At 38.6% G+C, this 12,272-nt stretch overlaps 2 protein-coding genes across 9 annotated transcripts; one reads left to right on the top strand and one right to left on the bottom strand.

Moving 5' to 3' along the window:
- The first annotated feature begins 252 nt into the window (after nucleotides 1-252).
- LOC137729013 (uncharacterized) lies at nucleotides 253-3,578 on the top strand. 8 transcript variants are annotated; one of them, XR_011067956.1, is made up of 11 exons: nucleotides 255-588; nucleotides 816-885; nucleotides 976-1,153; nucleotides 1,232-1,295; nucleotides 1,446-1,631; nucleotides 1,726-1,845; nucleotides 1,955-2,046; nucleotides 2,209-2,262; nucleotides 2,756-2,814; nucleotides 3,068-3,190; nucleotides 3,376-3,530. XR_011067956.1 is itself a non-coding variant. In XM_068467830.1 (10 exons), exons 5-10 carry the CDS (start codon nucleotides 1,540-1,542, stop codon nucleotides 3,419-3,421), a joined length of 426 nt encoding a protein of 141 aa, XP_068323931.1. In that variant the 5' UTR covers nucleotides 253-588; nucleotides 816-885; nucleotides 976-1,153; nucleotides 1,232-1,295; nucleotides 1,446-1,539; the 3' UTR covers nucleotides 3,422-3,509. The 8 variants fall into 8 exon arrangements, 2 of the variants coding, with proteins under 2 accessions (XP_068323931.1, XP_068323932.1); XM_068467830.1 differs by lacking the exon at nucleotides 1,726-1,845 and having other exon boundaries at nucleotides 253-588; nucleotides 1,982-2,048; nucleotides 2,212-2,262; nucleotides 2,773-2,814; nucleotides 3,371-3,509; XM_068467831.1 differs by lacking the exon at nucleotides 1,726-1,845 and having other exon boundaries at nucleotides 254-588; nucleotides 1,982-2,048; nucleotides 2,212-2,262; nucleotides 2,773-2,814; nucleotides 3,376-3,531.
- Nucleotides 3,579-4,604: 1,026 nt separating this feature from the next.
- On the bottom strand, nucleotides 4,605-11,525 carry LOC137729012 (uncharacterized). The gene is made up of 3 exons (XM_068467829.1): nucleotides 11,222-11,525; nucleotides 6,547-6,606; nucleotides 4,605-6,446 (listed from the first exon to the last, which is right to left on the bottom strand). Exons 2-3 carry the CDS (start codon nucleotides 6,577-6,579, stop codon nucleotides 5,760-5,762), a joined length of 720 nt encoding a protein of 239 aa, XP_068323930.1. The 5' UTR covers nucleotides 6,580-6,606; nucleotides 11,222-11,525; the 3' UTR covers nucleotides 4,605-5,759.
- Nucleotides 11,526-12,272: the final 747 nt, after the last annotated feature.

Below are 12,272 nucleotides of genomic sequence, written 5' to 3'. Positions count from 1 at the left end.
AGAGAAATATACATACATGTGTGTATATACTAATACTCAACAAGATAAAATTACTGTTCATTAACAGTAAGCGGACGAAAGTGCCTTCCAATTCATTTGTTATCTGCCCATTTTTTTCCCTTTTTTTAACAGTAAAAAGACGACTTTGCCTTTCATCTCCACCTGTCGATCACTCCTCAGCTTTTGTCATTTTCAATGGCATAAATGCCCTCTGTTTCTTCTCCATTATGCCGTTTGTCCACGCGTTGCTCATCGCTCCACATCGACTACTTCTCGACCTTTCTTCTCTACTTTTCCCTCCGTTCCACTTTTCTCTCTCACAATTCCCTGCTTCTGTCGCTCTTGAACCTCGATTCCTTTCGCTCTCCAAGGCTACCTTCTCTCCCTCTTCCACCGTGCGATCTTTGTCTCACAAATTACCAACCGCACTTTCTTGCTAAAAAACCTTCACTGCTTTCTCTGTTGCTAGAGGTTGCTTTCTCTTCTGCTCCCGCAGGGCCTTCAGTTCTCACTTAGATTCCAAAGTAGAAGCCCAGAAAGCTAATATGGCAAAGCGAGAGCTTTCCAGCACTCTCAGGAACTTAAAAGGTGAAAAGAAACGATAAAATTGCAATTTTTTTGGTTTTTTATTTATTTTTAGTGTTAATTTCTGATTAAATTATTATTTTTGATAAACCCCTTTAGAATCTGATCTAGGTTTTGCTTAAATTCATCTTGGTGTTGTTTAATTTTGAGTTATATAATTTTCTGGTGGACCTTTAATTGTATTTACAGATTAATACAACGTAATTGGGTTATTTTTTTAATTACTGTAGTTTATGCAAAGAGCACCTTAGAAAGAGGTGAAGAAAGAAGAAGATGTCAAACCATACCTTATCACCTCAGGTACCTTTTAGACCTATTGCATGTCAAAATCAGCTTCAAATTTGTGATTTAATATAATTGAATTTTAACAAGTTTTTAGTGATTTTGTAGAATTTTACGTTTAATAACCAAGTGGATTACTTTACTTGGTTGGACCTGTTTTTATAGCTATACTTCAACCTTTCCTTTGATGGCTTTTAACGATTGGATTTCTCGAGTCTACTTTCCATGCTTTGACCATTTCATTTGGCAGAGGGTTCTGGGTTTTGGAGAATTCTTCATTAAATTGGTGAGTTTGTAGAATTGTACCCTTATATTTTTGGGTTTGGTTTTATGTCAGTTTAATAAATTTTTTTAGGTTTTGCAGAATTTTTTGTGATTAAATTTCTGGGTTAAGTAGCGGTTTTTGAGGTTGTGGTCTCCAAAAAAAGGTAATTTTTACATTAATTCTGTGAAAATTTGTACATATCAATGTGTTAGAATATTTAAGGGAATTTAAAATAAAACGATGTATGGGAATTTTTCAAGGATTATTGGAATCTCATGGTAAGGAGTGATGTAGAAACTTATAGTTGCAGCAGTTGATGCAGGTTTCCTTTCTATGAACCTGATTTTGGATGGGGAAAGCCACCATGAGTGACTTCAGGTACGGAGTTCAAGAATCTAATTGTGTTAATGGATACACGAGATGGAGATGGCATAGAAGTATCCTTGAATCTCAAGGAAGAAGACCTGGCCATATTTGAAAGCACTAAGGAGCTGCTTGAGTATGCATCTTTAAATCCAACTGTAATTTTGTTTAGTATTGTTGAACCTTTTATGATCTTTCATTGTTTTGTTTCTTGCTTCTGTTTTTCTTAGGTGTGTGCTAAATTGGATGTTGGTTTGGTTGTTTCCAATCTTTCCCCACGACTTTCGATACCCAATAGAGAATATGAAAAACCCAACTTTAATTTTGTAAATTTTTTGTCCTAAATGAAGGTAACATGGGAATTTGTTCCGAATGGTGTTCAAAGAACTTCAAACTCAACTTTGTCCTGAATGATGATCTGTTCTCTGGATGTCTGATATCAATTTTTTATCTGCTCAGAGTGATCTGATTTACATCTTTTGCAAGGGTGCTAATGTGCCTCCACCATTCAATTCATTTGAATCTACTGGTCTCCCATATGAGATTCAGAGGTATGGAATTATTCTTCTGTTTTTGTCTCTTTTGTGTAATCCTGGTAAAGTTACCTGAGTGTTTTGTGCAAAGTTATGTGATTGCTAGAGGTCCAATGTTGAGTTCCTCTTTACAAATGCTTCTCAACAATTGAGCCCTTTTTGTCACTATTCATATTGCAGGTTTTGAGCTTCCACAAATTTCAAGGCGTTCAAACTTTACTCTTGAATGAAATGGTAATTAAATTTCTTAAAATTATAGTTTATTACTATAAAAGATAAAGACTTATTTTCTCAGCATTGTAATCTATGTATGTTTACATGTTATCCAACTTGCTTCTACAAAATCAAAATACTTATATCCACCTACAAAATTCTGTTGAAGAAGTGAGATTTTTAAACTGCCGTTTTTCTTTAATTATTCACAAATGTATGTACAAGTTAACGAAAAAACATGTATGCTTTTTTGGTGAATTTAATTTGAATTGTTAAATTTTGGTAACAAAAAAACCTATGATAAATTAAAAGACTATCATTAAATAAGATTTTCTGCTCATTGTACCTCTATATAGTTCTATTTGAACTCACATTTTTTTTTTAATTTAAATTTTATTTCTCTGCATAGTCTGGAAAAATCCTGCTTTCCTAATCATTTCACACAATTTTGTTTAGTTTTAAAAGTTTTGCTATAATTTTCTCTGATGAAAGGACATTGTGTGACAAAAACCAGGATCAATTTGTTTGCAGCTTGAAGATTTCTACTTTCACCAAGTTTATCTCCAACTCCAGGTATTTTCTCCCATTGACAACTTAAAATCAACTGCACTGCACCTCTATACTTGCATAACTCTGTTTTTCTCTCCTCCTTAAATTCATATATGGAGATAGGAAGTTTAAGAATCTTTGTTCCTGCTAATAGGTTTAATAATAGTGACATTTGAATGATCTTTGTTTCCAGGAAACTGATTTTAAAGAATTGTAGCTGGTGATTCAGAAAATAGTTAGATTTTTTAAAGCTGACACAGGTTTTTATGAATATCAGGCTTTGAAATACAATGTTGTTCTAGGCTGTCATCTAGATTCCCAATCACATGTTTCCACGGCGGTTTCAAAGAGGTCCTTGAGACGATCAGATGCTGTACTCAGCAGCCACCATTATAATAAGGTTAGGTGTTGAGGTTTTTCCTTAACTTATTTTTCTCTTGGAATATGAAACCCTATGTTTTTCCTGCATGTTGGTACATGTAAATAACACAATGGTTCATAATCTTTTATTTAGAGTTTAATAAATATGATAAAAGTGGATCATAATTTTTACAATAACCTAACATGGCTATTTTTGAAGGTAAGACTGAGCGTCATTCTCTTGGTCACTAGATGCCTTGAGAATTTATAGTCACTCACCCAACTTGGGATTTGAGTAATCATGAATAACTCGATTTTGTGTTACTATGTGATGCGGTGTTGAGAGGACTTTGGTATGGGAGGGAGGACTAGAGAGAGATGTTTAGATTTGAGAAGGGTAATTGGTATTGAAAATTGAGATGCCTATATACCATGGCAGGGTCGGTTCCAGCTTTTTCTTTTCCTTGGTATGCATTATTTGTCCCTTTCTTTTAATTTGTTAGTTTAATTTATTCCTGCAATTTTGTATGAACTACATGTGTGTAGTGATAGATTGTAAGGTGATTGAGATTTGTGCAAGTAATTACTATAAATACAAATGGATGGTGCATACAAATTACTATAACTTCAAGAAAAAACAAAACAGACCCAGATACCAATTCACTTCAGTCCCTAAACATCTCGATCCATTCCAGCTTTTTCTCTTCCTTGGTATGCATTATTCCTCCCTCTCTTCTCTTAATTTTTTCTTTTTGTTTAATTATTTCTGGAATGTTGGAACCTGAATTTCCAGAATTATTGTGATTTTGGAACCCTAATTTGGGATGCATGTAAATGAAAAGTCTTATATATTTGGTCTTTGCTTACAACCTCTCTTTGCTCTTTTTCTCTCTCTCTCTCCAAAACTCAATTTTGAAGTTGTCATGCATTTTTTTTTTTTTAAATTATCACCATCACCTTTTGATTTGCCTTATGGTTTTATCATCGTACATCATTAGTTGACTACTGTGTTTGTTTTCTTCTGCAGCATGGAGAGCTGTACAAGGCACTTTTTGCAATTTATTGCAAAATAATGTCAGTTATCCCTTCTTTGGATACAACTCAAACTGGGAGCAAGTCTGGTATCCAAGCTTTACGTTCGTTGCATGTAGCACATGAAAAGTCTAAGAATGTAGTAAGCTTTATTTGGCAGGTATTCCCTCAATAGTTAAGGAAACAATTATTTTCCCCTTTCTGCTTTGAAGAAATAGAATTCTCTTTAGATGTTTAAATTTGTTTCATTCATGATGAGGTTGTGTATAAATTGCATTTGCATTTGTAACTCAGTTTTTGACTCGAACATTGTTTATAAAGATTGCAGGTGCATAATCTTTCATATAATTTTCAATCTCGCAGCAACGCGCGGGTGCAAATTCTAGTTTGTCACTAAAAACCAGAAGCATTTATATTCCTATTTTAATTCAAGAGACGAGAACCAAATTCTAGAGGGAAAGAAGAAAAAAGTGGCAAACCAGAAAAGGACTCGGCCTTACAATAAATATCCTGCAGGTTCCAACAAGTAGAACTGTTATATAATTCGCTTGTTACGTAATGTTCTACATACTGTCAAAGTTCTAAAAGACGTTAAAAGTTTATCGGGTAGCTAGTTGGGGCCTAACACCTAAGCAGGGCTAAAGCGGATTTTTAATTTTATCTAACATAAAAATATAAATGTCTACTTATACATAGAAAAAATACATAATTATATTGTGCATAAATTGCAAAATAAAATGATATATATATATATATATATTATAAAGTATTAAAACATATTGAAAACATAGAAACAAACAATTATTTAATGACCTTCATCCAAGTATTTAACAAGTATCTTACAAGTACTGAAATAATACAATGCAAAATGAAAATTATATATTTTCTATCTAAGTAAGTGTTGCGACCAAAGCGTGGTGCCTAGATAAGTCTAGATGGGTGCCTAGATGAGTCTAGACGGGTTAGGTGGGTGCCGTGGAGATTAGGTGGGCGGCTAGGCAGGTTTACGTGACCTTTCTTAATTTTTCAAATGCCTTGATATTAATCGGGATGGTGGTCAGCCGCTTATGGTGTAGGCGGTTCTAGACATATTTTTAGAACAGTGCATACTGCAATGTCGAAAATGGTTTGAGAACTCTGAGTTTGAGAATTGACAGAAAAGGTTGTATACCAAAAAATTTGAAGTCTCCACGGAGAAAAATGCTAAAGCACGAAAACACCATGAACGCATCATATTTCCAAGAGCTAAAGGAAAAGATTTAGAGGATATTCTATTGACCACATTGTTTCGCATACTTCTAATAACATAGATGATTTTCTCTCTCAGTGGCTTTAGTTTCGTGATCCAATAAAATACTGCATAAGGATTCTGTCAATGAATTTCTGTTTGTTAAAGGAAGCTGCTTTATTTTGGACACCAGAACGAGTTAACAGGTAATGAGGCAGAGGTTTACAGAAATTCAATACAGGACTAATTGCAACTAGGAGGTTTACTGAAATGAATTCTGAGAAAGCATATTACCCTTTATAAAGTACTTCTTTTGGAGAAACCGGATGATTAAATTGGCACAAGACGATTAGTCGTATTTCAAGCTCTTGGTAAGTGATTCCTTAGCAGAGACTGATGAGCTTCCACTTGATCCTGCACCACCAAAATGTTCAGTTGTTTGCTTCATATTAAGGGCACTTTGCACGTCTGCCGATTTGGGGAGAGCACAATGAGGGTCGTCCATAGGCTCGTAAAGGGAAATGCTATTGTAGAGGGTGTTGAGGTCTTCTGCATCTTGTTCGTACACCGTGCGCACCCCACACTTCTTCAACTTCAAACATTTGTTGGTTTCCGTTCCCGAACAAAAGGTCTTGAATGAAAACTCAAATTCATCGAAGTCACCTTTCCAATAATTATTAGGATCACCACGTTTATAAGAAAGATAGAGTAACCAAAGGTGATCTGACTGAACCTTGCCAGCTTTATGATAATAAACCCCATTCACAAGCAAAGAGGTGTTCATCAATCCGTCTACTATCGAATGACATTTAATTCCGCATGCATGACATTCACAATCAAGTTCAAGGGCAGCTGGGTTTTGAGGTCCAAAAACAGCGCATAAAGCAAAACCCATCAACTTGCCTTTAGTTGGATGTACATCATCATGCACCATTACAACTAACGAATCTCCCACTCTTTGATTATCGAACCATTCTGGCATTTCACTTCCTGGAGCTACAATATTGAAACTGTGGACGACGAAAGGAGGGGTTCCCTGTAACATAGAAACAATTATATTAATGAAAACAAGTTGAGAGAGAGAGAGAGAGAGAGAGAGAGAGAGAGAGAGAGAGAGAGAGAGAGAGAGAGAGTACCTGAAGGAATCGATGTAACATCAAAAATATCATGTTATTCTTCCCTTCATTGCCAATCAAAAATATCATGTTATTCTTCGCTTCATTTGTAGAAAAAGGTATGTAGGCTAAAAAATATATTTGTTATTGATACGTGAATGTGGAAAAATGGAAGAGAATGCTTATGGAAGAGAATGCAAATGGAAGAGAATGCTTATGGAAGAGAATGCTTAATTTTTTCATTATATTTCTCTACAAGATTACAAGGATATATATACATGATACAAATGTGTAGGTAGGACAAGGTAGTCGTCCTAGTGTGTAGGTAGGACAAGGTAGGACGGCTGTAGGACGGCTTGACGGCTGTAGGACGGCTAGTGTGTAGGTAGGACAAGGTAGGACGGCTGTAGGACGGCTTGACGGCTGTAGGACGGCTTGACGGCTGTAGGACGGCTTATTCTTCCAATAATAATATTATATACAATTACACTAGGACTCCAATCATATTCCTTATTTGTCTAACACTCCCCCTCAAGTTGGAGAGTGGATGTCAAGAACTCCCAACTTGCGTAACATACCCGAAAACTTTTCTTTCCCAAGAGGTTTGGTAAACAAGTCTGCCAACTGTTGTGCCGTACCCACATGCTTGGTCTCTATTGTGCCATCTACAATCTTATCTCGTATAAAGTGACAATCCATCTCAATGTGACGAGTTCGTTCATGAAAAACAGGATTGGCAGCTATATGTAACGCTGCTTGATTATCACAAAATAAAATGGAAGGACCATCCAAAGGAATGTTCAAATCTTTCAACAAAAAACGAAGCCAAACTATCTCGCAACAAGCACCTGCCATGGCCCTATATTCCGCCTCTGCTGAAGAGAGCGAAACGGTTTTCTGTTGTTTCGTCCGCCAAGAAATCAAAGAACCGCCCAAGAATACACAATACCCAGTAGTCGAACGGCGAGTGATAGGGCAACCTGCCCAATCAGAATCACAAAACGCAGTTAACTTGGTCTGGTTGTCAGAACGAAATAATAAACCTTGACCTGGAGTAGCCTTCAAATAACGAACAATACGAAGCGCAGCATCCATATGAGATATCCTTGGCTCGTGCATAAAACGGCTTAGAACATGCACATAATAGGTGATATCCGGCCGAGTGATAGTGAGATATATTAACCGACCTACTAATCGTCGATACTTTTCAGGATCCTTGAGAAGTTCTCCTTTATCAGATAATTTTGTGTCATCCATAGGAAAAGCAATGGGTCGTGCTCCCAAAAAACCATAGTCCTTGAGAATCTCTAATGCATACTTGCGTTGAGAAATATAAATCCCTTGTTTGGAACGAGAAACCTCAATACCCAAAAAATATTTTAAATCACCAAGGTCTTTTATCCGAAAATGATCACAGAGAAAAGACTTCAGAGAATTAATGGCACTAGTATCATTGCCTGTAATCACAATATCATCCACATAAATGAGCAAAGCTGTGAAAGAAATACCAGACTTTTTAGTGAACAATGAATAGTCAGCTTTGGATTGTTGAAAACCGGCAGAAATGATGGCACTAGTGAATTTGGCAAACCATTGGCGAGAAGCCTGCTTAAGACCATAAAATGACTTGTGAAGGCGACACACAAGATTCTCCCCCTGTCGCCGAAGACCAGGAGGAGGAGACATATAGATTTCTTCATGTAAGTCACCATGTAAGAAAGCATTATTAACATCAAGCTGATGAAGAGACCAAGACTGACTAGCAGCAAGAGCAAGAAGACAACGCACCGTAATCATCTTAGCAGTAGGAGAAAAAGTGTCATGATAATCAATACCTTCAGCCTGAGTGAAGCCTTTAGCAACCAAACGAGCTTTGTAGCGGTCAATAGAGCCGTCGGAATTGTGCTTGAGTTTGTACACCCACTTACAACCAATGGGAATTTTGCCAGGGGGCAAGGAAGTTAAAGTCCAAGTACCATTAGCATGTAAAGCTTGAAGCTCCTCAGTCATAGCACGTTGCCACTTGGGGTCAGTGGCAGCCTCGGCAAAGGAGGAAGGCTCCACAGTCCGACTGACAGAGTTAATGTAAGAAAAATGCCTGGGAGAGTAACGGTGATAAGAGAGAAAATTACAAAGTGGATATCGCGTACCTTGTGTAGAACCGGGTTGCGAAGTCGAAGATGGGTGGGATGGCAGAATCACCTGCGAGCAAATGTAGTCTTTTAAATAGGATGGAGGTTTATGGGCACGGGAAGAGGTGCGGGGAAGGGGAGGATTGGTAGGTAGTGGGGAAGTAGGGATGTCCGTGGGTAAAAAGGTGAAAGGTAAGGAAGTAGCGGGGGGGGGGGGGGGGAGGAGGGGATGCCGAGAGGGCAGGGGCATGAGGAGGAATGGGTAATGGGGCAGCAAGGGAATCTGTGGGAGGCGTGGAAGGGGAGGAAGGTGGAGGAGGATGAGGCATCGGGGCAGGAAGGGGTGGGTTATATGTAAAGTCCAGAGGGGGTGGGATGGGTAGGGTAGGCGAAGAGGATGGGATAGGAGGGTGAGAAACGGCATAAGGGAAAGTAGTTTCGTGAAAGATGACGTCTCGACTAGTGAAAATGCGGTGATTGTCGAGATCGTAAAGGGTATAGGCCTTTTGTCCATGAGGATAACCGAGAAAAATGCAACGATGAGCCCGAGGGGAAAATTTGGTGGTGGGAGTGACAGAGGTGGCATATGCCAGACAACCAAAGACGCGGAAGTGGTCATAAGATGGGGTTTTCGAAAAGAGAACCTCAAATAGGGATTTATGATGGAGAAGACGGGTAGGGAGACGATTGATGAGATAAGTAGCGGTAAGAACACATTCCCCCCAAAACTTGATAGGAAGATGGGATTGAAAACGAAGGGCGCGAGCGGTTTCAAGAAGATGACGATGTTTTCTTTCAACAACGCCATTTTGTTGGGGGGTATAAACACAAGAAGTTTGTAAAAGCACCCCATGATCAGAGAAAAAACTACGAAGAGATAAAAATTCACCACCATTGTCAGTACGAATGCATTGGATGGTAGTGCGGAATTGGGTAGTGACATAAGCAAAAAAATCCTTAATTAATTGTTGAGTGTCGGATTTATGTTTCATGAGGAAGACCCACGTAAAGCGAGAAAAATCATCCACAATGCTTAAGAAATAATGAGCACCAGAAAGAGAAGATTGACGATTCGGGCCCCAAATATCACAATGAATTAAAGCAAAAGGGAAAATTGATGAAATTGAACTCAAAAGAAAAGGTTGACGAGTTTGTTTTGCCAACGGACAAACATCACAAATATGACTAGAATCAAAAGTACAATTAAGAGACTTAGATGCTAAAGCTTGCAAACGAGTGGAGGAGGGGTGACCTAGACGCCTATGCCAGAGGGAGGAGGGAATGGTAATGATGTTGCAGAGAGGTTGACGGGTGGGGAGAGAAGAGGTAAGGGCCACAAGGTAATACAGATCGTCACGTCGCTTACCCACACCAATCATCGCCTTCGAAACCAAGTCCTGCAAAACACACCAAGAAGGAAAGAAGGTTATGGAACACGATAATCCATCTGTAAGTTTACCAACCGATAAAAGGTCCACTCGGAAATTAGGGACACATAAAACATCCTTCAAAGTAACTGAGGAATTTAAAGGAAGAGTGCCGGTAAAAGTAATGGGAGCGGAAGCACCACTAGGCAAAGAAACAGGCGGCAAATGTGAAGGAGAACAATTAACCAAACATGAAGTGGAAGAAGTAATATGATCCGTAGCACCACTGTCAAGAATCCATTGACCATGACGAGAGGTGACAGGTAACAAACCTTGGGCAAAATCAGTAGTGAGCACGGCATTGGCCTGAGGAGGGGTGGTGGTGTCACGTAGAGCAGCTAGAACACGGGAGTGCTGCTCGGCAGAGAGGTCAGGCATGGCAAGCTGCAAGTCATGCAAAGTGGGCTGGGTCCCGTGCACTTGGTGGGTCGCTGGAGTAGAAGAGGAGGCGGGGGCCTGGGTGCCTTGCACGTGATTGGCCTGGGTGAAATTATGGGGCCGGGAAGCAGAAAACCGTGGCTGCCGGGGAGGTCTGGAAGGTGCATGGCTGCGGGAAGAACTGGAAGCAGTGGCACGGCGCGGTGGTCGCCACGGTTGGCCATGGAGGGGATGGCCAACGGGATAGCCATGAAGTTTATGGCAGGTGTCTCGGGTATGATAATCAAAATTGCAGTAGGTGCAGTGGAGGGGAGGACGAGCAGAGGAGGGACGGGACGGGCCACGAACAGCCATGGGAACGGCAGAGAAAGCTGCCGAAAAAAAAATTAGGGCTAGGGTTATAAACCTGCTCTGTATACCATGTAGAAAAAGGTATGTAGGCTAAAAAATATATTTGTTATTGATACGTGAATGTGAAAAAATGGAAGAGAATGCTTATGGAAGAGAATGCTTAATTTTTTCATTATATTTCTCTACAAGATTACAAGGATATATATACATGATACAAATGTGTAGGTAGGACAAGGTAGCCGTCCTAGTGTGTAGGTAGGACAAGGTAGGACGGCTGTAGGACGGCTTGACGGCTGTAGGACGGCTTGACGGCTGTAGGACGGCTTATTATTCCAATAATAATATTATATACAATTACACAAGGACTCCAATCATATTCCTTATTTGTCTAACATCATTGCCAATCAATCTGTAGCAATTTAGTGCTCTTAAAAAAAACCACCTTAATCTACTTATATTTGGTGGATGTGGCAACAAATTTAAGCAAGTACAGTCGTCAGTTGTTACAGTTAATTCTTCATTTGATGGGAGGTCTGGTAATTCTTGAAGACTTTTGCAACTCTCCAAGTTCAAAAACTTGAGATTATCAAGCCACCTAATGCTTGCAGGAAGGCTAACGAAATCATTACCCCGAAGATTTAAGTCCTCTAGAGAGGACAAACAACCGATATCATCTGGGATTGCTCCTTCAACAAGATTGCAGTCGCTTAGATCTAGTATTATTCTATATGCAGCTGGAAGCATAAAATAGAATTTATGGACGATTCATATATTGGAGGTTTCTTTTTGTTTCAAGCAAATTTTGGTTTAAAAGTTGGTTGTCTTGCTTTGACTAAAACAAATTAAGAGTTTTTAGAGAATACATCGTATGATTTATAAAATATGGTTTAAATAAATAGTCTATTTAACATTATTCTAAAATAAAATTTGGAGTAGATGGAGACATGTAATTTGCATACATAAGTAAACCTTAAAAAAATGTTAAACTTAGATTAATATTATTTTATGATGATATTTTGGAACCACCTAGTCCTTAGATTACTATTCTTTTTGTTTTTAAATGAAATCATATGTACACATTCGGCCATGCACATAAACCCTAAGTACATCAGACATCAGAAATGCATTATTAATCTAGGCTGCCCTAACAAAATAGATACGCATCCATTTCTCATAGCAAGGGTAATCCCGTGTTAATTAGGCTCAATGGCCACACGCTCCACACATGAGGAGGCTTGTTGAGAGAATGGGTTTTGGTTCAGCTGATTATTATATGGTGCAGTTTGCAGACTTGCAATTGATAACTTCCAGGCTTCCACCATTTATTTTGGGCTTAAGGTTTATTATTCGACTCGCAGTGGGTAGAGAGTTGAACCCCTAAAGAATGAGGACCAAGTTATGTGGAAAACTCAATGTGACGTACAGATTTATGTATATGTACTTCCTACATATAGTTTGA

Source organism: Pyrus communis, chromosome 3 (assembly GCF_963583255.1).
Source record: "Pyrus communis chromosome 3, drPyrComm1.1, whole genome shotgun sequence".
Taxonomy (NCBI): Eukaryota; Viridiplantae; Streptophyta; class Magnoliopsida; order Rosales; family Rosaceae; genus Pyrus; species Pyrus communis.
The sequence above is the reverse complement of the archived record's forward strand: the minus strand, read 5'-3'. Positions and strand labels throughout refer to the sequence as shown.